The 22,920-nt window shown below is 45.0% G+C and overlaps 1 protein-coding gene across 5 annotated transcripts in view; it reads left to right on the top strand.

The window, feature by feature from the left end:
* LOC137432978 (nuclear receptor coactivator 7) overlaps positions 1 to 22,920 on the top strand; it is a 74,098-nt gene that overhangs the window by 34,516 nt on the left and 16,662 nt on the right. For 3 of the 5 annotated variants that reach the window (XM_068125337.2, XM_068125340.2, XM_068125339.2), the window contains 4 exons: positions 3,475 to 3,576; positions 11,205 to 11,339; positions 11,527 to 11,711; positions 14,911 to 15,938. In XM_068125337.2, the coding sequence (XP_067981438.2) occupies positions 3,475 to 3,576; positions 11,205 to 11,339; positions 11,527 to 11,711; positions 14,911 to 15,938 (1,450 nt within the window). The remainder of the gene's footprint in view (positions 1 to 3,474; positions 3,577 to 11,204; positions 11,340 to 11,526; positions 11,712 to 14,910; positions 15,939 to 22,920) is intronic. The other 2 variants (XM_078783783.1, XM_068125338.2) reach the window with 2 other exon arrangements.

The raw sequence follows: 22,920 nt of genomic DNA, 5'->3' as shown, positions 1-22,920 counted from the left end.
GTGTAGTTTGAAGACCATTCCGCAATTCGGTTAGCTGTGGGCGTGAGTCTGTTAGGCAGGGTGCAATGGAGCAGCGGGACATATTTATTTATGTTTTAAAACTGTCGCACTCAGGGTCAGGTTAAAAGTAGAGGGAACTACACCTACGTGTCACACTAAATAAAAGTTGTAGGCCCGGGCCGTGCCAAAGAGGAGGAGGGTGCAGTGTTGCGGATATGAGGATTGCATTTTTTTGATTGTGTTCTATTGTATTGGAAATGGTGATGAACATTGTTTGGATATGGCCCCTCCTGCCTCCGGAGTTGTGTAAAGATAAAAAGGGCGTCTCGGTAGTTAATTCCATAAACACCACATTGCAGGACACGATAAAACGCTTGTTCAGTAGCTTATATCTTATTATGTGTTTTAGAGTAAGGCCTTGTCTTCCATTAGAATGACACTCCATTGCACCGAATCAATTAAGAATAGCTCCCCTTCAATAATTCCATTTCCCAGCCAAACTCTCCATCTGTGGGTAAAGCAGTTCACAAGTGTGGGGTGCACGCCCTCTCAATTCGCTGCTATCGTGAATATGTGCTCCGTGCTCTGTTTGAACAGGAGGGGCGGGGTCGCCAGGGAGAGGCAAGCCCAGGGCGCGCCACGAAGGGCGGGGCTGTGCAGCCCCATGCCCAAATAAGGAAACAAGCCCGTGGCTCGCCACGAGGGGCGTGCCGTCGGCGCGATGCCCAAATAAGGAGACAAGCCCGTGGGATTACCATACAAGGTCACGAAACAGAGCACGGGGGAGGAGGGCGGTACCGAAACCGAAGAGGGCGTGTCAGTCCCGCGCTGGAGAGAAGTGAGAGGAAGGGAATACGAGCTGAGCTGCATGGAGAGGTACACGACAAAGAAAGGGTCCAAGAGAAAGCAGAGGAACTTTTACGAACGAGTTGCAAAGAGATACGGCAGATGAGTCCAGCCCCGTTTCAACCAGCCGTGTGAAGTCCTGACGGGGCAGCGAGTGACCCTGCCGGCGTGCGCTGTAAAGCCGAATACCAGGAGCTGCCGGCGTGCGCTGAAAAGCGGAATACAAGGAGCTGCCGGCTCCCCGCTTCCCGCCCGGAGTGGACCTGCTCGCTGTGCCCTGTGATCCCACCTGCTCATCCTTTCCAGCCATTCCTGCCTGCAAGTTCCCCATTTGCGTACGTGAGTTGTTTTGTTCGTGCTGTCCTGGGTAGTAACTAAGTCTGTATAAGCTAGTAATTTTCACTGTCACCTGCGTTTTCATGTCTGCTGTAAATACCCGTGACTGCTCTTTTTGCTTATGTGTGTAAATAATAATAAACCCCGTTACTCTTCTGTACGTCTTCTTCTTCCTCTTTGCATTCGTCGTCTTAGTCTTTTCCCAATTGAATAGCGGTGGCGCGATACGGCCAACGTTTGGGTGAATCGGGTTTAGTCGGGGAACAACTGTTCGGTCGCGGAGCCTCCGCTCGGCAAAAACAACATCCATAACCGTGTACCGTAACAATATGTAGATCTGTGACAAAAAACCTCAATTTAATCCATTTTTAATTCAGGCTGTAACAACAAAATGTGGAAAAGTCAAGGGGTGTGAATACTTTGTGAATGCACTGTATGTCTTTACATATATATATATATATATATATATATATATATATATATATATATATGTGTGTGTGTTTGTATACTGTATATTGTTTAAATTTGCAGTGCATTCCCCTGCACTGTCTTGACACTAATCAACTTTAAATTTAGAAGTCCTCAGGTTCTGTGACCTCACCCCCTCCCTCCCCACCCCCTCCCTCTCTCCCTGATCAACAAATCTCATGTTGGTCAGGAGTGATCGTTTTAAATTTAGAGTTCGAAAATCCAAGATGTTGTGGTTGTCCGGCAGGTTGAAAATAACACTGACACTGGACATATGGACCGAACTGACTAACTCCCTTAGACTGCGTTCAATTATGGCAGTCTAGCACCCGGAACAACAAAAACCAGGAGAAGATTGATTCGATGACGGGATCGAAGGGAAGGGAAATTCAATAAATAACTATATACAATTAGGTAAAATAAATCAAAAGAAATGCAAGGCCCCTCACTCCAGATTTGATCAGAGGGGAAAGGGAACGAGAACCGGATGGGCTTATCTCTCTCTGGTGGTGGGGATGTTGAAGGTGGGATAAGCAGGCAGGCGGGAGCAGGTGATGAGGTGGGCAGGCAGACGAAACGGGCACATGGTGAAGGCAGGCAGGCGATCTCTTCCAACAGCTGTTCTCAGACACTCAGCAAACCAGGATCACAAAACCAATCACAAAGCTCTGTGTAGTCTGGTTCGGGAGTAGTCTGGTCAGAACCAGACTACTCCCGATTTTCCTCAGTATCCACTCAGTGCACGCTCCAGAACACTATGGCACACTGCCGATTCACTTCAGCCAGCGCAATCCTCAAGCGCCCTGAACCCGCACGACACAGGCTCCAGTAATGGGATATGAGCAAACTTGATATAAGTATCTTACTATAATTCACCAAATGTCCGTCCGTCCGTTCGAAGGTACCGCAAAACGGCTCAACCGATCACAACAATATTTTGGGTGGGTATTCCTGGGACCCCTGGGAGTAAAATAGGCTCTATTGTTTTTCCAAGTTTTCCAATTTTCCAGTTTTTCCAAACACGATGGAATAATATTTACTGATATGAACAGTGATGTGGCTTTTGTTGAAATTCTACAAATACTGTTTATTCTACGTACCATGAGAGAGTAGATCGACTCCTGACGAACTCTTCCTATATAAACGTGCGGCTCCGAAGTAACATGGCAGCGTGTGCAAAACGACTGAGAAACAGGTGTAGCGGCCGCTTCCGTTTTGCAGAATTCAATCTTTTTTCAAAATGGGCGCCATGTATTGTTTAGATTTTGATGATTTGCGTGTGATATGATACGGATGTTTATATGAATCGTTTAAAATTTAAAAAAAGCCTTCAATTTCTGATATTTTGCCTTTTCATTTGGGCCTCCCAATTGAAGCCCCGCCCATAGGAAGAGTCTGAGTTGCTCGTATATTATAATGCAAAGATTAAGTTATTAGATTTTGGCATCAAGAGGTCAAAGGTCAGAGGTCACATTCGGTAAAAATTCTGTTACTGCGCTAACTTACGAACCGGTGATGGGATTTTAACCAAACTTTGTGTAAGTATATATTTTGATGCAAAGATGAACTGATTGGATTATGGCATCGAAAGGTCAGAAGTCATGTCAGGTAAAAATGTGATAACTTGAGAACAGCTGAAGGGATTTAAATCGAACTTGGTACCAGTATGTATAGTGATGTACTGATGTGGGTGGAGGCATATCGGTCAATGCCATGATATCAGAGTGACGTTCTAGTTGAACTTTGAGTTCTCTTTTTACTCTTAAAGTCATATCACTTTCTTTCCCAGACTTGCCTTTTCGCCTTCCCCATCTCTTTATACAGAAGTTGGTTATTCCTGACCCTGACTCATGCTTCACAAGCAATGGTAGCTCCTTATCTGCCAGTTCCGGAAGTACCGGCAATGTGGAGCAAAGTGGCACGGAGGTAAGCCCTCATTTTGGGTTCACGAAAATATTTGGGATTGCCAACGGTACACAGAAAAATAACAAAATCATTTTCTCTTGCTCTTTGCCCTTATATGATAAACTTTTTTTGAGAAATTGGGGCTCACATAAACTTTGCTTGTATGTTGTTTGCTTGTTAAATTTGCACCGAGTCTGTCTTCTTTGAACATACGACAACATATGGCAATCTCGAATGACTATATATATATATATATATATATATATATATATATACACGTACATGTCGAAGGATTTGTAGCTCAGGATTCATATTGTAAATTATAGCACACTGAGCAGTAAAATAATTAAAAATTCTTTATTAATAGCCTGACGTTTCAAGAACAAACTAGTTCTCTTCCTCAGAGGCGTTGAGTGTGGTGTTAACCGTTAAGTTCCTTTGGAGATGGCGGTTCACGTGATGGATTGGCCCAAGTCCTTACCAATCACAGGGCTTCCCTGCATTCAAATGACTCTGCCGTTTTTGACGTAATTGATTGTGTAGTGCTATGTATGTGGGGTGTAGGTCGATGGGTCTGTTGATGGAGTTTTTTTTAATCAGAGTACCAGCCCTTGACAATCTCGCCGTTCACTCTGAAAGATCCTGTGCCAAGGATCGTGGTCTGATTGAATGAGAGTGTGTGTTTGGTGTGTGCGTGCGTGCGTGCGCACGCCGCAACCAATGACAACCTGTCTTGTCGTCTTAAAGCATGTTGGTGTTCAGTTAGCGTATGGACGTTTAGCCCACATAATTGGCTTCACAATCTTCACGTTGTATGTTGTAGATGACATTCTTTCTGTCTAATTTGTTCACTGCATCGCTGCTCTTGAACCTATAATCTACAATCTACCCATCGAACAAGCAGACAAAGAACGACTACGTGCACAACTCACGACAACACATCAACCCGAAACCACTCAACCCGAAACGCAAGTTGTACATAACAGCCGACGAGTCAAAAGCGCTACAAAGTCTCCGCCAGGACAAATCCATCATCATAGTCACTGCCGACAAAGGTCGTGCCACGGTCGTGATGAACCACGTGGACTACAACCACAAAGCTAAAGCTCTATTGGGTGACAACAACATCTACCACACAAAACCTTGTGCCCCTACAAAGACCATTGACAAGCAGGTAACTACCACCTTGCAGAAACTAAGGGATGTAAACCTCATCACAAAACAAGAATGGGACGCGATGAGACCAAACGACTCCGTCATTCCACGCTTCTACGGGTTACCAAAGATTCATAAGATCGATGTCCCACGACGACCCATCGTGGCCCTCCGAGGAGCATCCACCTACAATCTCGCAAAGTGGCTTTTCCACCGACTCAAACACTTAACACATTCAGCACACACAATGTAAAGAACGCCAAAGATTTTATCGACAGAATCAGAAATGTCCGCATCGAGAGTGATTAAATAATTATTTCATTATTTACATCCATACCCGTCGAATTAGCAACGCAGACCTTAGAACAATACATCACCAATGACCAATAACTAGCGATCAACAACCGCCTCAGCTCTGGTCATCTCATGACACTCATTCAACTCTGCCGCAAATCAACGTACTTTGTATTCGACAGCACCATATTGTCGTAGAATCAAACTCCAACCTCTTTCAGAATATAAGGCTTTATTGAACTAGATCTGGTAGTAATCCTACAATGTAAAGAAAGAACATCATTATCTCAAGCAAAGATAATGACCAATACATGTCTCAACTTAAACTTGCGCAAGCAGCGGAACACATACCTGATACAGTGCAGCAACAGCGCCACAAGAGTTACATGATACTGTCGAACTACATCCCCCGAAGCGGCCCCATCTTTTATATCGCCCCTTCAAGGTCATCCCTTCATGTTTGCTCGGCTCTCCACACCGAGCGGGACATTACATCCTCTCGAGACATTACATCATTTCATTACACATATATCATCAACATGAAGGAACCCCGATGGGCTCACCCATCTCAGGGCTCATTGCCGAATTGGTGATGCAATGCTTTGAAGATCTAACACTACATGATGATCCTTCTCCGAGGTTGTGGCTGCGGTACGTTGACGACACATTCGTGATCATAAAGAAGGTGGATGTTGACCGTTTCCGCACAAAGATAACTTCAACATGACCAGCAATACAATTCACATGTGAAGTAGAACAGGCTGGGTCTCTACCATTCCTGGATGTACATATTTCCAGAGACGGAAACGGCAAGCTGCACACGCAGGCTTTGCAGCTGCACACGGTGTACCGTAAACCTACTAACAGACAAAGTATTGGATTACCGTTGTGGTCATCCCACCTGCCACAAAATAAGTTGTTTGCAGCTTAGTTGATTGTGAAAAAACACTGCAGCGACCATGAACAACGCCGGATGGAAATACTGCACGTCACAACTACTGCGAGAAAACCACTACCCAAATGCTTTTATCAAATCTTGTCGCCAGAAATCCAACTACAACAACAACAATCCAACCACACCTCCACACACGGTGGCACTTCCATACATACAACACACTTCTGAAGCCACATTCTACGTGAATACAACATCATCGCCCACAAACCACAAACATCCTTACGAGCACAGCTGTCAAAGCCAAAAGACCAGGTGAACAAATTTGACAGAAAGAATGTCATCTACAACATACAACGTGAAGATTGTGAAGCCAATTATGTGGGCCAAACGTCCATACGCTTCACCATAAGGCTAACTGAACACCAACGTGCTGTAAGCCGACAAGACAGGTTGTCATTGGTTGCGACGCGCGCGCGCGCGCACACACACACACACACACACACACACACACACACACACACACACACACACACACACACACGGAATTAGACCACGATCCTTGGCACAGGATCTTTGAGAGTGAACCGTGAGATTGTCGAGGCCTGGTACTCTGATTAATTAAAAACTCCATCGACTGACACATCGACTTACACCCCACATACATAGCACTAAGCAATCAATTACAACGTCAAAAATGGCAGTCATTTGAATGCAGGGAAGCCCTGTGATTGGCAAGGACTTGGACCAATCCATCACGTGAACCGTCCCCAACGGAACTTAACGGTTAACACAACACTCAACGTCTCTGAGGTAGAGAACTAGTTTGTTCTTGAAACGTCAGGCTATTGATAAAGAATTTTTAATTCTTTTACTGCTCAGTGTGATATCATTTACTATATATATATATATATATATATATATACATATATATATATATATATATATATATATATATATATATATATATATATATATATATATATATATATATATATATATATATACATATATATATACATATATATATATATATATATATATATATATATATATATATATATATTGTTGCAGATCTCTCGAAGCCCGTCGACGTACAGAGGGGAGGTTAAATGCCTTTTCCCCCTCGGGTCTTCGAGTCCACGAGGCTGAGTCGCCACCCCCGTAACGAGCGTGTGGAAGGGTATCGGGTCGACTCCACACGTACCTTCGGTACCCACGCTGCCACGAGAACGGGGACTGGACCTCGCACAAGCCACGCTAATCGGATACTCTGAGTGGTTTGCGTGTCACGTGACTTGTGCCGTTACTTTTATTGAACCCGATTGAGCGGTCTTATTCGTACAATGCTAGGCCAATAGATAGAAATGACGGGAACGATCAAATAGAAGGAAGAACACAGGTTTATTTATAATGTACAATGATCCGGATAAAAGGGAAGGGACACAGAGCAGGCTTAATCGGTCTTAACTTATCACCCAGACACGGGCCCACTCACTCACGCGGGGAAAAGGAGGAAGAACAAGTTTGCGCGCCAAACGCGCCTTGACGCCGGTCGCTCCCGGACAGCTCGCAGGGCGCCGCCCTCTGATCTTCACGGCACGTATGCTGGGAGCGCAGGCAGGGGGATCGGGCGTCTGTGGCTCCGGGATGGATCGTCTCCACAAGCGCGATTAATACAGCCGCAGAGCGCAGGGCACAGGGCATGGGGAGAGTTCATGTACAGCGAGGCTATAACAAGCAAGGCACTTCACTCGTGCTGAGACAAAAGCTCTGACTCAGACTCTGCACTCTGAATCAGGGGCTGGGCGACTCTCTCTCGTTCTCTCTCAGCTCTGACTCGTTCTCAGCTCTGATTCGTTCTGCCGCGGTGGGCTCGGGGCAGGGTCTTATATGGCCCCTCCCCAGCCTTACCCGAATGTTCCAAGCCCCTCCTCTCGCTGCCGTTGTGAGCCACTCCCCTTGGGCTCCGATTGGCTGCTCGTGGCTTACCGGCCACTCCCCCTGCAGCTCCTCCCTTCGGCCTGGCCAGACTTGTTCCAGGCTGAGCACATGGCATTCCAGCCCAAAGAACACCTAACTCACTGGCCTGCTCAACACAAACTAACACAGGAAAGGAGACTACGCTTACATTTACTAAGAAATAACTGAACTAAAGCGAGGCTACATGTTATGGTGCATCTACCTACGAGGGGGGTCATTCTTATCCCCACAACCGCAACTATATATATATCTATCTATCTATATATATATATATATATCTATCTATCTATATATATATATATATATATATATATATATATATATATATATATATATATATATATATATATATATATATATATATATATACTGAAACGCAAAAGAAACTTACGACCTTTGAAACCTTTAAATATCAATAATAACACTGCGTGTAGTAAATGTGTGAACTTATTTGTGGACAATAGTGTCCTCACTGTCAGACAAAACGGTCACGGATGGTCACTTGAACCTTCAATGGTCACTTCATAGCCCAGCTGTTGAACAGCCGTTTTGACTGTCAGTGATTAGCCAAGGGGTACGGGATGATTTTAATGAGCTGCACGTGATGTCTTGATATTGGCTTTAAAAAGGCCAGTGCAAAATGGGCATTTCAATCAACATGCCACTATTGTCAAGGGATCAACGGCAGCGTGCCCTGGGCATGCTGCAAGGCAGACTGAGCTACCGTGAGGTGGCACGTCGCCTTGGCTGTTCACACCAGACGATATCGGCCCTGGTGGACAGACACCCTTCACAACTCTGCAGATGACAGACCTCGATCAGGGAGGCCAAGAGTCACCACTGCAAGGCAGGACAAGCAGATGGTCCGAAGTCACCTGCGGGATCGATTCCGTCCAGCATCCCGCACTGTGGCAGAAACTCCGGGGCGTGCAAACCCACGGATCTCCAATGATACTGCACGAAGACGACTGCATGACTATGGTCTGACTGCCAGAAGACCATACAGAGGCCCCGTGATGACGGCTGCCCATCGCCGCAACTGACAGATGGTGCCAGCAGCATCAGCGGTGGACCTTGGCGCAGTGGAACGAGGTCGCTTTCAGCGATGAGTCAAGGTTCTGTGTGGACAGTCCTGATGGGCGTGAGCGTGTCTGGAGAAGAACTGGCGAGCGATATGCCGATTGTTGCATGCGTCAAGCCAACAGGTGGGGTGGCCCAGTTGCGGCGATGGGCAACCGTCATCACGGGGCCTCTGTATGGTCTTCTGGCAGTCAGACCATAGTCATGCAGTCGTCTTCGTGCAGTATCATTGGAGATCCGTGGGTTTGCACGCCCCGGAGTTTCTGCCACAGTGCGGGATGCTGGACGGTATCGATCCCGCAGGTGACTTCGGACCATCTGCCTGTCCTGCCTTGCAGTGGTGACTCTTGGCCTCCCTGATCGAGGTCTGTCATCTGCAGAGTTGTGGAGGGTGTCTCTGTCCACCAGGGCCGATATCGTCTGGTGTGAACAGCCAAGGCGACGTGCCACCTCACGGTAGCTCAGTCCGCCTTGCAGCATGCCCAGGGCACGCTGCCGTTGATCCCTTGACAATCGTGGCATGTTGATTGAAATGCCCATTTTGCACTGGCCTTTTTAAAGCCAATATCAAGACATCACGTGCAGCTCATTAAAATCATCCCGTACCCCTTGGCTAATCACTGACAGTCAAAACGGCTGTTCAACAGCTGTGCTATGAAGTGACTATTGAAGGTTCAAGTGACCATCCTGACCGTTTTGTCTGACAGTGAGGACACTATTGTCCACAAATAAGTTCACACATTTACTACACGCAGTGTTATTGTTGATATTTAAAGGTTTCAAAGGTGGTAAGTTTCTTTTGCGTTTCAATATATATATATATATATATATATATATATATATATATATATATATATATATATATATATATATATATATATATAGTGTAACGGTTTTGAGAAGTGTAACGGTTTTTTTGAGAAGTGTAACGGTTTTTAAGAAGTGTAACAATTTTGGAGGAAGTGTAACGAATGTAAAAAGTATGGTTTTGTTATGTGTAAACACCCTCGTAATGTAAATAATGGTCGCAGCCGTCCTCCTAGTTAATTCCATGAAACTTACACGCAGGCCACGATATATCTTTTTAAATAGTGTATTTCCTTATTCTATGTAGGCTAAATATGTGTTTCCCACGAGATTGACTTTGCATTGTATCAAACAAAATAAGCGTAGGCCCTTCCAATTTCCCCAAATCATCTCCGCTCTCCAAAGTTCCTTTCAAAAGGGTGCGAGTTGTGTTCAATCCCGCAAGCCGCCATTGCCCATGTGCTAATCTCGGAGAAGAAAGGCGTGTCTCCACCTCGTCATAGAGGGGAGGAGTGAGCCAGAGGGTCGCATGGCCAATCAGCACCGCGGTGAGCGAACCGGTAGGCGTGCCCTCGCAGCCGGCGGCTTGATTCCGCCCCGAGTTATAAAAGCAACTGTAAGGGACTGCTTCACGAGATGACCTGGGAGATGAGCGAAGAGGCGACACCAAGAGGAGCGGTGAGATGCGAAACGCTCCAAGCCAAAGAGGAGAGGTACTCGGAAAGGGAACCAGCTTTGGAGAGACGCGCTGAAAGGAGGGAGATGGCTCCACCAGAAGGAGAGGAGCAGGTGTGCCGAGCCAGCGCGTGACGTCTACAGCAGCGGATACGCGACGGAGGGTTTTCCCGCCAAAACCGCGAGGAATTGAGAGCTGCTGCCTCCGACCTTGCCTCCCTCTCCAGCAATCCACCTCAAGCCCTACCTGCCTGCAATATCCCCTGTGTAAGTGTGAACGTCATCTGTCCTACTCGTTGTCTTGGGGTTAAGTAAAATGAATAGTATAAGCTAACGATGCACTGTGTGACTGCTTTTTCCATCCATTGCTTGTAAATAATTTTGGTCGTTCTTTCTTTTTGCTTGTGTGTGTATAATAAATCTGTTCTTCCTCCGTACTCTGTCTTCTTCTCTTTTCCTTCTCTTTCGGTCGCTTTAGAGGTTTCCCGATTGAATATCTGCGGTGCGATCTGGTCAACGTCGGGTGGAATCGGGTTCTAATCGGGGAGTAACTGTTCGGACGCGGTAATACCAACCGCTCGGTAAAATAACATCTTTAACTGCGTCTGTAACAATATATATATATATATATATATATCTTTATATATATATATATATATATATATATATATATATGTGTATGTATACTGGAATGATTATGATAATGCAGTATATGGAGTGAAGAACCATAAAAAGGCTATTTCTGCTTCATTTGATTCCTCAGGAAGATGACATATGTGGCTCTGCGTCCCAGTTGCGGCCATGTTCAACTTGTTTGGAATCATCATTTTGGGATGAAGAGGAAACCATGTCACGGAAATTCATCAAGATTGGCTGCAAATACATCACCGATGGTCAGGTAAGTGAGCAATGGTAATGGCTTTCCACATTGAAGTTTTCTCAAGTAATGGGCCTGAATTTAAGTCCACACTATATGTTAATGGGACACTGGTTTATCCTCGTACCCTCATGCAAGCATTGATGCAACACATCATGTTCTACAGGAAGGTACCACAATGAAATATGATGTTTCTGTATGGGTGCAGGGCGCGGTGGCTGGAGTACTTCTGGTAACACCAAACAGCATAATGTTCGACCCATACAAGTCGGACCCTCTAGTGCTGGAACGAGGTCTACATGCCTTTGGCCTCATCTGCCCTCTTCAGGAAATTGTGTCAGCTGCTGTGTACAGAGATATCTCGCGCATGCAGATACACGATGCTTTGCCCTCGTAAGCTGCAAATAATTAATTGAATAATTACGATTGTCAGTATAGAATAGTGTTTGTGGGTCAGATCATCTTGAAACATAAACTAAGGAGAGGTTGAGGGAAGAAGGAAAGGAGTGTATGGAGAATGTATGGAAAAACAGTGAAATAATGTCTTTTTGGGCAGGTATTATGTGTACTACAACTACACTTTTGACAGGTCCTAATTATCCCCAACTTCTTGTGGTTTATCCTCATAGAAATATTACCACAGCTGGGGAAAGATTTGGACCCAAGTCTTTTCATGAACTGGTTCACAAGACAAGGAAGAGAAATTAGTGATTGACACAGGTGGTAGAGGAGTTTCCCCTACTAAACTCCTTCCCACAGCTCAACTCCTCCCTGGCCTCATGTTCAATACCATGTGCGCCATCTTGTTCCCCAATTTAACTACCTACCACATAACAAAAAGCTACCGTAACGCCTCACTGATGACTGGCACTCGGCCAGTTTATCTGAGACAATATCCGAGGTGTTGCATGAGACGTGTCGTGACCTGTATGTCTAATCGTGCATGGTTAATTAAATGAAGTGATTGACAATTCAAACCACCAAGTGTTATCAATCAAGAAGCTGAATCGTTGGCATGGCAATAATTGCGGGCATCCTAACGTACAAGCAGACTTCAATAAATAAATAAGTAATTTTATTCCACACAACGAAGGACAGCACAAAATCCTGTACACAATGACACAAGACAATGAATAAGGAAGCACAATAAAAATATACACGCAGAAACGAAAAATCCCTTGGCATCAAACATATATATATATATATATATATATATATATATATATATATATATATATATATATATATATATATATATATATATATATATATATATATATATATATATATATATATATATATATATATATATATATATATATATATATATATGCAGTGAATGCACTGCATATATATACATTGCATTCAGAAAGTATTCAGACCCCTTCACTTTTTTCACATTTTGTTATGTTGCAGCCTTATGCTGAAATCGTTTAAATTTATGTTTTCCCTCATCAATCTGCACTGAATACCCCACAATGACAAAGAGAAAACAGGATTTTAGAAAGTTTTGCAAATTTATTAAAAAGAAAAAACTGAAATATCACATTGACATAAGTATTCAGACCCTTTGCTATGACACTTGAAATTTAGCTCGGGTGCCTCCCATTTCTCTTGATCATCTTTGAGATGTTTCTACACCTTGATTGGAGTCAACCTGTGGTGAATTCAATTGATTGGACATGATTTGGAAAGGCGCACACCTGTCTATATAAGGTCTCACAGCTGACAATGCCTATCGGAGCAAAAACCAAGCCATGAGGTCGAAGGAACTGCCTGCAGAGCTCAGAGACAGGATTGTGTCGAGGCACAGATCTGGGGAAGCCTACAAAAAAATCTCTGCTGCATTGAAGGTTCCCAAGAGCACAGTGGCCTCCATAATTCTTAAATGGAAGAAGTTTGTAACAACCAGGACTCTTCATAGAGCTGGCTGCCTGGCCAAACTGAGAAATCGGGGGAGAAGGGCCTTGGTAAGAGAGGTGAACAAGAACCTGATGGTCACTGGCTGAGCTCCAGAGATCCTGTGTGGAGATGGGAGAAACTTCCAGAAGGACAACCGTCACTGCTACACTCCACCGATCTGGGCTTTATGGCAGAGTGGCCAGACGGAAGCCTCTCCTCAGTGAAAGACACATGAAAGCCCGCTGGAGTTTGCAAAAAAGCACCTAAAGGACTCTCAGACTGTGAGAAACAAGTTTCTGTGGTCTGATGAAACCGAGATTGAACTGTTTGGCTATCATCAGAACAACTTTATACACAACGGCACAACAAAGAAAGCAAAGAGATTCATTGGCATGTCTGTAAAATATTAAACATCCCAGTACCAGAAAGCTCATGGAAACACGAACCAAGGGTAATAATTGAGAATGAGGGCGTCATGCTCACGTACGACCTGATAATTCCATCGAGCGTGAACATAGAAATCAAAGCATTGCGTCCGGACATTGTACTCAGGAACACAAAGGAAAAGACAGCATTGCTGATTGAGATATCAGTACCCAGCGATTTTGGCCTAAACAACACAGAAATTAAGAAAATGCCCAAATACCAGGACCTCAAAAATGAGGTCAAGAGATCTTGGAATCTGAAGAGCATCTAAATTGTACCAGTGATAATTGGAACAACAGGAATGATGAAGAAGAACCTCACTGAGATTTAAAAAGCCATCCCCAGAAATATTACCTCAAACGAACTACAACTGAAGGCAATCCGGGGTTCGGTGACGATCTTGAAAATATCCCTTTGAACAAAACTCTGAAAAAGTTGAAGTTGGAAAAAAACAAGAAAAGTTGAAAAGGCTACATTCTGATATTGCAACTAACCTGCTATTTGCATGTCCTTCATAGAGGTTGTTCAGTCGACTGTTCCTGTTTACTTGTGCTAATTTAAACCAGGTCTTTAAAAGAGCTGTTCACCACCATCTCTTATCTTCCCCCACCCAAAACCTTGATCTTTTCTACCCCCGCTAATTTCACCCCAAATCCACTTTTTTGAAATACCAACTTCTTTCCTGGAAGTCCTTGGTGCCCTTGTGTTTTATAGTTCGCCCACCCCCCCTCCCCCTTCCCACGCCTCCTCCCCCCCCAAGCTCTCTCCCTCCCACACATCTCCCGATGTCCCTGCTCTCAAATGTTGTGTTTATGTGTTTCCCCTTCTCTCCCCATCTTGTCTACCGCTCCCTCTTTTTATATATTTTGTTTGTCTGTTTGATTTGTTTGTGTGATAAATGTTAGCTCTTTCACGAGCCTCGATTCTGTATACAAAAAAAAAAAAAAAAAAAAATTCTAGCACACAACAAACCATTTTATTTCAACTTGATGGATTTTTATCAACTAACGGTTGATAAGTGCATGTTTACTGCCATGATAAGCAAGGGGCAGCTGACATGTTTACCGTTAACATTTTGTTGGAGAATTTTTTTTTCCCATTTCATTTTTACATCCGCCCCTCACTTTTTATTTGCTTATGCGCCATTGCTGTTTTGCAGTTTGTTTGTTTTATTATTTTTGTGTTTAATTTTCAAATTAGGTTTTCGCCACTTTGTTTTGCTTTTATTTCGTTATCCATCCCTGATTTGGCCACGGCCCATCAGCAACCTTTCCCACCCTCCCAGGCCCGCTGAACTTGGCGATTTCCCTCCGGAGTACGAGTTCAGCCTTTTCTCACGCTTCGAGCAGCAAAAGGCAGCAAGTCGAGCTAACGATATTCTGACCAACACGGCCTGTGCTGAGTTGATAGCAAGGGAAGATGAAGCATCACCTGCCACTGATTCTTCTGGTGAATGTAATAGGCAACACAGTGTGGATGTCAATGGAACAAAACCAGAAAAGAGGGAGAGTGACCAGGTGGACAATGAAGATTTGAGCCATGGTAATGGCATTTCTGAGGACAGGGGTCCAGTAGCTAAGAACCATTGCTGTGAGGCTGCTGAGATAGATGCTTCACCAGACCAAGCGACCAAGGATGGTGCCAATAATTGCAGAGTCCAATGTAACATGGCTATGCCGCGAAATGATGACGGACATGCTACCACAATGGTTCGAAGCACCGATCATAACCCCATAACGGACACCCGCCACGTTGCACAACAGTCAATGGATGTGCCACATTTTGAGGAAGAGCTTTCAGGCACCGAGACAATCTTCCAAAATAGGGAACTAGCATTGCACAATGCCTACCCACAAAGTCGAGAAGACAAAATCGAAAGTAACGCGACAGAACAAGAAACAAATTTGTTGGAATCCATTGGCAGTGAAATGCCACTTGGGGTTAGTGCGACGGTTTGGTACGTCAATGCCTCGGAAGACGGCAAGAACACTGTGGAAGAGCGAAGGAGGAATTCTAGGGTTAAAGGAGACTGTGTCAGGAGTGAAGCAATTCTCATTCCAACTGCGAATGATGCTCTCGTTGCGTCTGATGAACGGCATCTTGTAAACTTTGCATCAGGATTTTTTGTACGCGCCTCTGCTGACGACAGCCAGGAAAACTTTACTGTTCAGGACATAAACACATTGGAGGATTCGCTTCGATCTGTGAGCAGTCCAAGTGAACCAGACAGAGAGACCGAGAGCCTTACTGAGACTCACCCAGTTCTGAAAGCATTGGCTCAACCAATTGAAGGTGAGGATGCAAAAATGAAGATTGGCAATGAGATTATTTAGGGTTTGGATATCTAAGGGTTCTTGGATTACTGATTACTGATTATGTTGTTAGGATAATGTAATTCTGTTTTAAAAGGTAAAGAAATATGCACCTGAAAATCCACACTTTTTCTGCCAACCATGTCTTCTTCTTCCTCTGCTTCTTCTTCTTCTTCTTCTTCTTCTTCTCTTCTTTTCTTCTTCTCTTCTCCTTCTTCTCTTCTCCTTCTCTTCTCCTTCTTTTCTCCTTCTTCTCTTCTCCCCTCCTTCTCTCCTGCTTCTTCTCTCCTGCTTTTTCTCTCCTTCTTCTTCTTCTCTCCTTCTTCTTCTCTCCTTCTTCTCTCCTTCTTCTTTTCTTCTCTTCTTGTCTTCTCTTCTTCGTCTTTCTCTCCTTCTCCTTCTTTCTATCCTTCTTCTCTCCTTCTTCTTTCTCTCCTTCTTCTCTTATTCTTCTCTTTCTTCTCTTCTTTCTCTCCTTCTTCTTCTCCTCTTTCTCTCCTTCTTCTTCTCTTCTTTCTCTCCTTCTCTCCTTATTCTTCTTCTCTCCTTCTTTCTCTCCTTCTTCTTTCTTTCCTTCTTCTCTCCTTCTTCTCTTCTTCTTCTTCTTCTCTCCTCTCCTTATTCTTCTTCTCTCCTTCTTTCTCTCCTTCTTTCTCTCCTTCTCTCCTTCTCTTCTTCTTCTTCTTCTTCCTCTTTCCTTCTCTCCTTCTTCTTATCCTCTCCTTATTCTTCTCCTCTCCTTATTCTTCTTTTCTTCTTCTTCTTTTTTTGTCTTTTTCTTCTCCTTCTTCTTCTTCTATTCCTCTTCTCTCATTCTTCTTCCCCTTCTTTCTCTCCTTCTTTTTCTTCTTCTCTCCTTCTTCTTCTCTCCTTCTTCTTCTTCTCTCCTCCTTCTTCTTCTTCTTCTTCTTCTCTTCTTCTTTCCTTCTGCTCTCCTCCTTCTCTCCTCCATGTTCTCTTCTTCTTCTTTTCTGCTTCTCTCCTTTTTCTTCTTCTTTTCTTTCCTCCTCCTCCTCCTCCTCCTCCTTCTCCTCCTCCTCCTCCTCCTCCTTCTCCTCCTCCTCCTCCTCCTCCTCCTCATTCAACCCTTTTCTCCTTTCTCAGATCCACGCCATCACTTCAGGGACTTTTCCCAGATTGTTTTTCATGGTTTTGTTTTCATATTATTTAAATATGTTGAAACTTACCCCTGCAGTGTTTTATTCAGTGGATTATTACTGTTGTGATTGGTACTACGTACTGCGTAGTGACGTTTAGGGGCGTGGCTTCAGTGGTTGATGGCGGCTCCTCATGATGGCCGTGTGCTCTGTGAGGGCTTGGTATCGTCTTTAATAAACCACTTGAATTGAAGGAGATTCCTTAACTTACTACATGGTGGCAGCGTGGGATCGTGAAGATCAACAAGCAGTTTGACTCTTGGTCTTGTTTTTCTTTGCGGATTACCACAGCGGCACGTTCCGTGTTTTTTTCAACATGGCGAAGTTCCCGACAATGGACTGGTCCAGCTCGAAGCTGGCGGAGACCTTCAAGTTATTCAAGCAACGAATGAACTTGGTGCTGTCGGACGAGGGCATCGATACTAAAGCCAGACAGGCCATCAATATTCAGATGGCTGTGGGAGACGAAGGACTGAGGCGGATCAATGCATCGACTCTGAGTGAGGATGATAAAAAGGATCCGGATAAATTATATAAATTATTCGAGGATCAATTGGACATTCATGTAAACTTTCGGATTCACCGGCTGGAAATGATGAGATTTCGGCAGCAAGAAGGAGAGTCCATTGATGATTTCGTCAACCGATGCCGACGGAAGGGAAGGTTGTGCAATTTCTCCGAAGCAGAACGCTCGGAACGGATTATCGAGTTAATTGTTGCGAGCACCCCACATGCTGATTTTCAAAAGCATCTGCTCGACCAGGAGGTCGGGTACGACATGGACCTGGTTTTAAGTGAGGGACGCAAGTACGAAGCAATGGTAATCGGAAAGCAGGCCCTCCAGAAGATGAAAGGGCCTTCATCGTCTGTGAATGCCATGACACATCGACAAAAGTGCAAAAAGTGTGGACTATCACATCCACCACGGAACTGCCCAGCATACAATGATTATTGTAAGTATTGTGGTGAACTGGGACACTGGGCCAGTTGTTGTGAAAATCCCAAACGAAGCATGAGATATACTGATGGATACGAGTGGAGCCGCTGTCCTGCAATGGGTGGAAGAGGCCGTCGAGTCAGCAGAAGCAAGTTGAGAGGTATGCTTCGGGGAAGTAACAATAATGGGACCTCGGTGAATGAAGTGTCGGGGTATTGTACTGAAGGCAATGAAGACAGTTACGAAAGTGACACTGACGCATAAGAACACACCAAGCCGTTTCACGTGATCAGGGTATCCGCACTGTGTATGAAGGAGACGAGGGATGAAGTGTACACATTGTTGAACATTGTCTGCCCTGACTTGAAAGGTGTATACAAACTGCAGTTGAAAGTGGATACAGGTGCGTCAGGGAATACTTTGCCAACGCGTATTGTGAAGGACATGTATGGAAACAAATGGATGTCAAAACTGACTCCACTTGGTGGGACCAAGTTCACTGCTTACAATGGCAGTGAGATCAAGTGTCACGGAATCCTAAAGCTCTTGTGTCGATACAAAGACTCAGATTGGTTCAAGTACAGGTTCTATGTGGTTGAAGTACCTGGACCTGCAGTACTTGGACTACCAGCGTGTGAACGGCTCAACATCGTCACCATAAACAGCATTGCTGGGCAACGGAGGACATTGCTGAAGGCTGCACCTCCAGCATCAAGGATTGCGAAACCAATGCGCTATGAGGAACAGGCCTACAAGAGGTGAATTCCGTGGATGATTTGAAAAGGCTGTTCCCGGACAGGTTTGACTGCATTGGGAATTTTAAAGGAAAAGTGAGGCTTCATCTAAAGCCTGATGCAAAGGCATCGATTGACGCACCAAGGAAGTGTAGTGTTCACATCAAAGGGAAGTTGAAGGAGGAACTAATGAAAATAGAAAAACAGGGCATCATCAGGAAAGTGGACTATCATACGGATTGGTGCTCTTCCATCTGTAATAGTGTAAAGAAAGATGGGAGCTTAAGAGTATGTCTCGATCCGAACCGCCTGAACTCTTGGCTGAAGAGGTGTCCACATAAAATACCGACATTAGACGAACTGAACCCAGAATTTGCTGACGCCACGATATTCTCAAATATCAACTTCTTCGGCTCGATCTACAGCAAACAAGGAATCTCACCTTATCCTAGGAAGATCTGCGACATCCGGAAGATACCGTCACCGCAGGATAAGGAAGACTTGAGCCGATTCATTGGACTGATGAACTATCTGTCACCACATATTTCCCACTTTGCGGATAAAGTGGCACCTCTTCGAGATTTACTGAAGAATGGAGTGCCATTCATGTGGCAGGAAGACCATCAGTTTGCATTTGAGCAACTGAAACAGAGTGTTGATGCAGACGCCTGTCTAACATACTATCATCATGACAAGGAGACAGTTTTGGAAGTAGATGCGTCACCGAAGGGACTGGGTGCATGCCTTTTGCAGGATTTCAAGCCTGTTGCTTTTGCGTCACGAACTCTGACACCCACTCAGTCTGCATATTCAAACATTGAACGAGAAACCCTGGCCCTTGTTGCTGGCATACAGAAGTTCCATACTTACGTGTTTGGGAAATGCTTCAAGGTATACACAGACCACAAACCATTGGTCATGATCATCAGCAAACCGCTTACAAGCGCCCCACCACGGCTTCAGCGCCTTCTTGTGAAAATCCAAGGCTTACGATTTTGATCTAGAGTATAAGGCCGGCCGTGAGGTGATGCTATCAGACACGCTGTCGAGGCTACCGAACCCAGAGAACAATCAGGAACTGCAGTTGGACACACGTGTAGATGGTATTGAGCTTGATGATGTGGATGATCATCATCGCTTTGACCTCATTGATTTCAGCTCAAGGAAACAGGACCAACTCGGAGAGTGTGGAAAGGCTGATAGAACCTTTCGAGCATTGCAGCAGGTTGTTCATCGAGGGTGGCCTGCTCGGATTACAGAGCTGCCTGTGGACCTATGTCTGTACTGGCCATACCGTGATGAAATTGGTATTTGTGACGGTGTTCTCTTCAAAGGTCGACAGGTACTAATTCCAGAGCAGCTACGTAAGGATATCCTCGACCAGCTCCATGAGGCGCACATGGGGATCGAAAAGACAAAACGTCTAGCACGCGAATGTGTTTACTGGCTAAGTATATATCTGGACATTGAGAGAGCTGTCAGAATATGTAAGGCATGTCAAGAGAACCAACCAGAACAAAGGCATGAGGCTATGCTAGCTCATGAGATACCAGCGGTACCATGGACAAAGGTAGCCAGTGATATGTGTGAGCTACACGGGCAGACCTACCTCTTGGTGACGGATTATTACACCAAGTACCCAGTTGTGAAGAGAATGGAATACACGACGAGCAGTGCAGTAGCCAAGGTCACATCTGAATGTTTCAGTATGTTTGGCCCACCTCTGGAGGTCATATCGGACAATGGACCTCAATATGTGGGTAAGCCGTACCGTGATATGTGTACCAAATGGAATGTAAAACACATGACAACATCGCCGAGGTATCCATGCAGTAATGGATTGGTTGAGAGACAAGTTCAAACAGTGAAGAACATGATCAAAAAGTGTATTAGATCAGGGAGTGACATAGATATTGCATAGTGACATAGATACTACAACACCTGAGGTGCACACCTGTAGATTCCCACCTCCCAAGTCCAAGCGAAATGCTGTTCAACCAGCCCATACGCACCAACCTACCAAGTCATCTGTTGGTTCCTGCACAACAAAGGCATCAGGAAATTCAGGAACGATTGAAGGAATGTGGAGACCGGATGGCGAAGCAATACAACAGAACGGCTGGGCCGCAATTACCTGAATTGGCTATTGGACATCAGGTTCGGATTCTGAACAAGGACACGCACCAATGGTACCCCGGAAAAGTTGTGGCTCGCTGTAATGAACCCCGCTCGTATATAGTACAGACGCCTAACGGGACGCGTCTTCGAAGAACCAGAACACACTTGCGTGAACTTCATCCACCTGATTGTTGCGCCAATTGGAAGAACGAACCGACCCAACCAACACATCAAAGTCTACCAACTGCTCGACACGTACATTTCAACAACGACGCTTCAGCAATGGAAACTAACGGCTGCTCCAGCTCCAAGGATGACGAGAGTGCTGAGACAACAAGGCCGGACAACTCTCCGTACTCGACCAGATCAGGCCGTGTGATTCGAAAACCATTGAGATATTGTGATAGTGAATAACGACCATCAGAAATCAGCCCTTGTAATGTTAGTGCGGAGACAATCCGTTGTTTGGAATGATTCTATGTTTTCTCTGTTTTAGCTAATCATACTGAGCAGTAATTACATTTTGGTTAAGAGTTATAACAGCAACCCCAGATCCCATTTATGTGTGATTCAAGTTGTCTGATTGTGTTTATTATTTTGATTTAGTTTAGTAGTGTTTTGTTGCATACAAACATAATAATTTCAATGAAAGGGAGATGTTGTGATTGGTACTACATACTGCGTAGTGACGTCTAGGGGCGTGGCTTCAGTGGTTGATGGCGGCTCGTCATGATGGCTGTGTGCTCTGTGAGAGCTTGGTATCGTCTTTAATAAACCACTTGAATTGAAGGAGATTCCTGAACTTACTACAATTACAACACGCTGTTTTTCTTCCTACTTAAAAGGCTTTTTTCAATTTCCTCATCAAATCATTCCATTTCAAAAAAAAAATCTATCTCTCTCAGTTCTTCCTTTCAACATTCTCTAAACTCACCTTCCTTCATTCCACCCCTCCTCAATCATTCTCAAACGGATCTCTGACTTGAAAATCACAATAAACCCAGTTTGTAATAAATGTTCATTTTTCATGAATCGTCCAACACGTTTGAAACTCCGCCATCACCCCTCCCCTCCCAATCTCTCCCCTCACCCCTCCGGTCATAATCTCCCCCCTCGCCCCTCCCCTCCAAAACTCCCCCTCGCCCCTCCCTTTCAAATCTCCCCCCTCACCCCTCCCCTCCTAAAGTCCCCCCTTGTCCATCCCCTCCTAAACTCCCCCTCGCCCCTACTCCCCAAATCGCCCCTCGTTCCTCCCCTCCAAATCAACCCCCCTCACCCCTCCCCTTCTAATCTCACCCCTCCGCTCCTAAACTTCCTCCCCGTCCCTCCCCTCCAAATCTCCCGCCTCGCCCTTCCCTTTCTAATCTCCCCTCCTCCCCCCACCCCTTCCCTTCTAATCTCCCCCCCCCCTATCATCTTTCTCCAATTCTTTCCTCTCCCCCCCCCCCCCCCCCCTCCTCCTCAAAGCTGCCTCCTCCCCGTTTCCTCTCCCTTCCATCTCATACCTCCACCTCCTCCAACCTTCAACTTCGCTCTGCCCCTCCCCCCCCTCAAACAATGCCTCACTGTGCCTCATCACATCACCATCAAACCTTTTGTCCTCCTCATCCTTCCCTTTCTCCTCATCCTTCCCTTCCTGTCCAGGCGGGAGTTCCTCAAGGCAGTGTTCTGGGACCTGTGCTTTTTTTGGTCTTCATTAATGATCTCTCTGACTCTCTGGAAAATCCTCCCAATGTCTTTGCTGATGACCCAACTCTCTGCCACTCCATATCTCTACCCTCAGATCGGCAGGCAGCAGCCTCTTCACTCTCTGCATACCTGGAGAATATCACAAACTGGTCAAACAAGTGGAGTATGTCTTTCAATCCTGACAAATCTCACATTCTCACTTTGTCTCTCTGAAAAGACCGTCTGGACAACCCTCCCATCTTCTTTCTCAACAATCCCCTTGAATAAGTTCTGTCACTCAAGCTTTTGGGTCTCACTATCTGCTTTTATCTTTCCTGGGAAAACCAC

The sequence above is a fragment of the Myxine glutinosa genome, chromosome 8 (genome assembly GCF_964187855.1).
Source record: "Myxine glutinosa chromosome 8, kmMyxGlut1.1, whole genome shotgun sequence".
In the NCBI taxonomy this organism is placed as follows: domain Eukaryota; kingdom Metazoa; phylum Chordata; class Myxini; order Myxiniformes; family Myxinidae; genus Myxine; species Myxine glutinosa.
The sequence above is the reverse complement of the archived record's forward strand: the minus strand, read 5'-3'. Positions and strand labels throughout refer to the sequence as shown.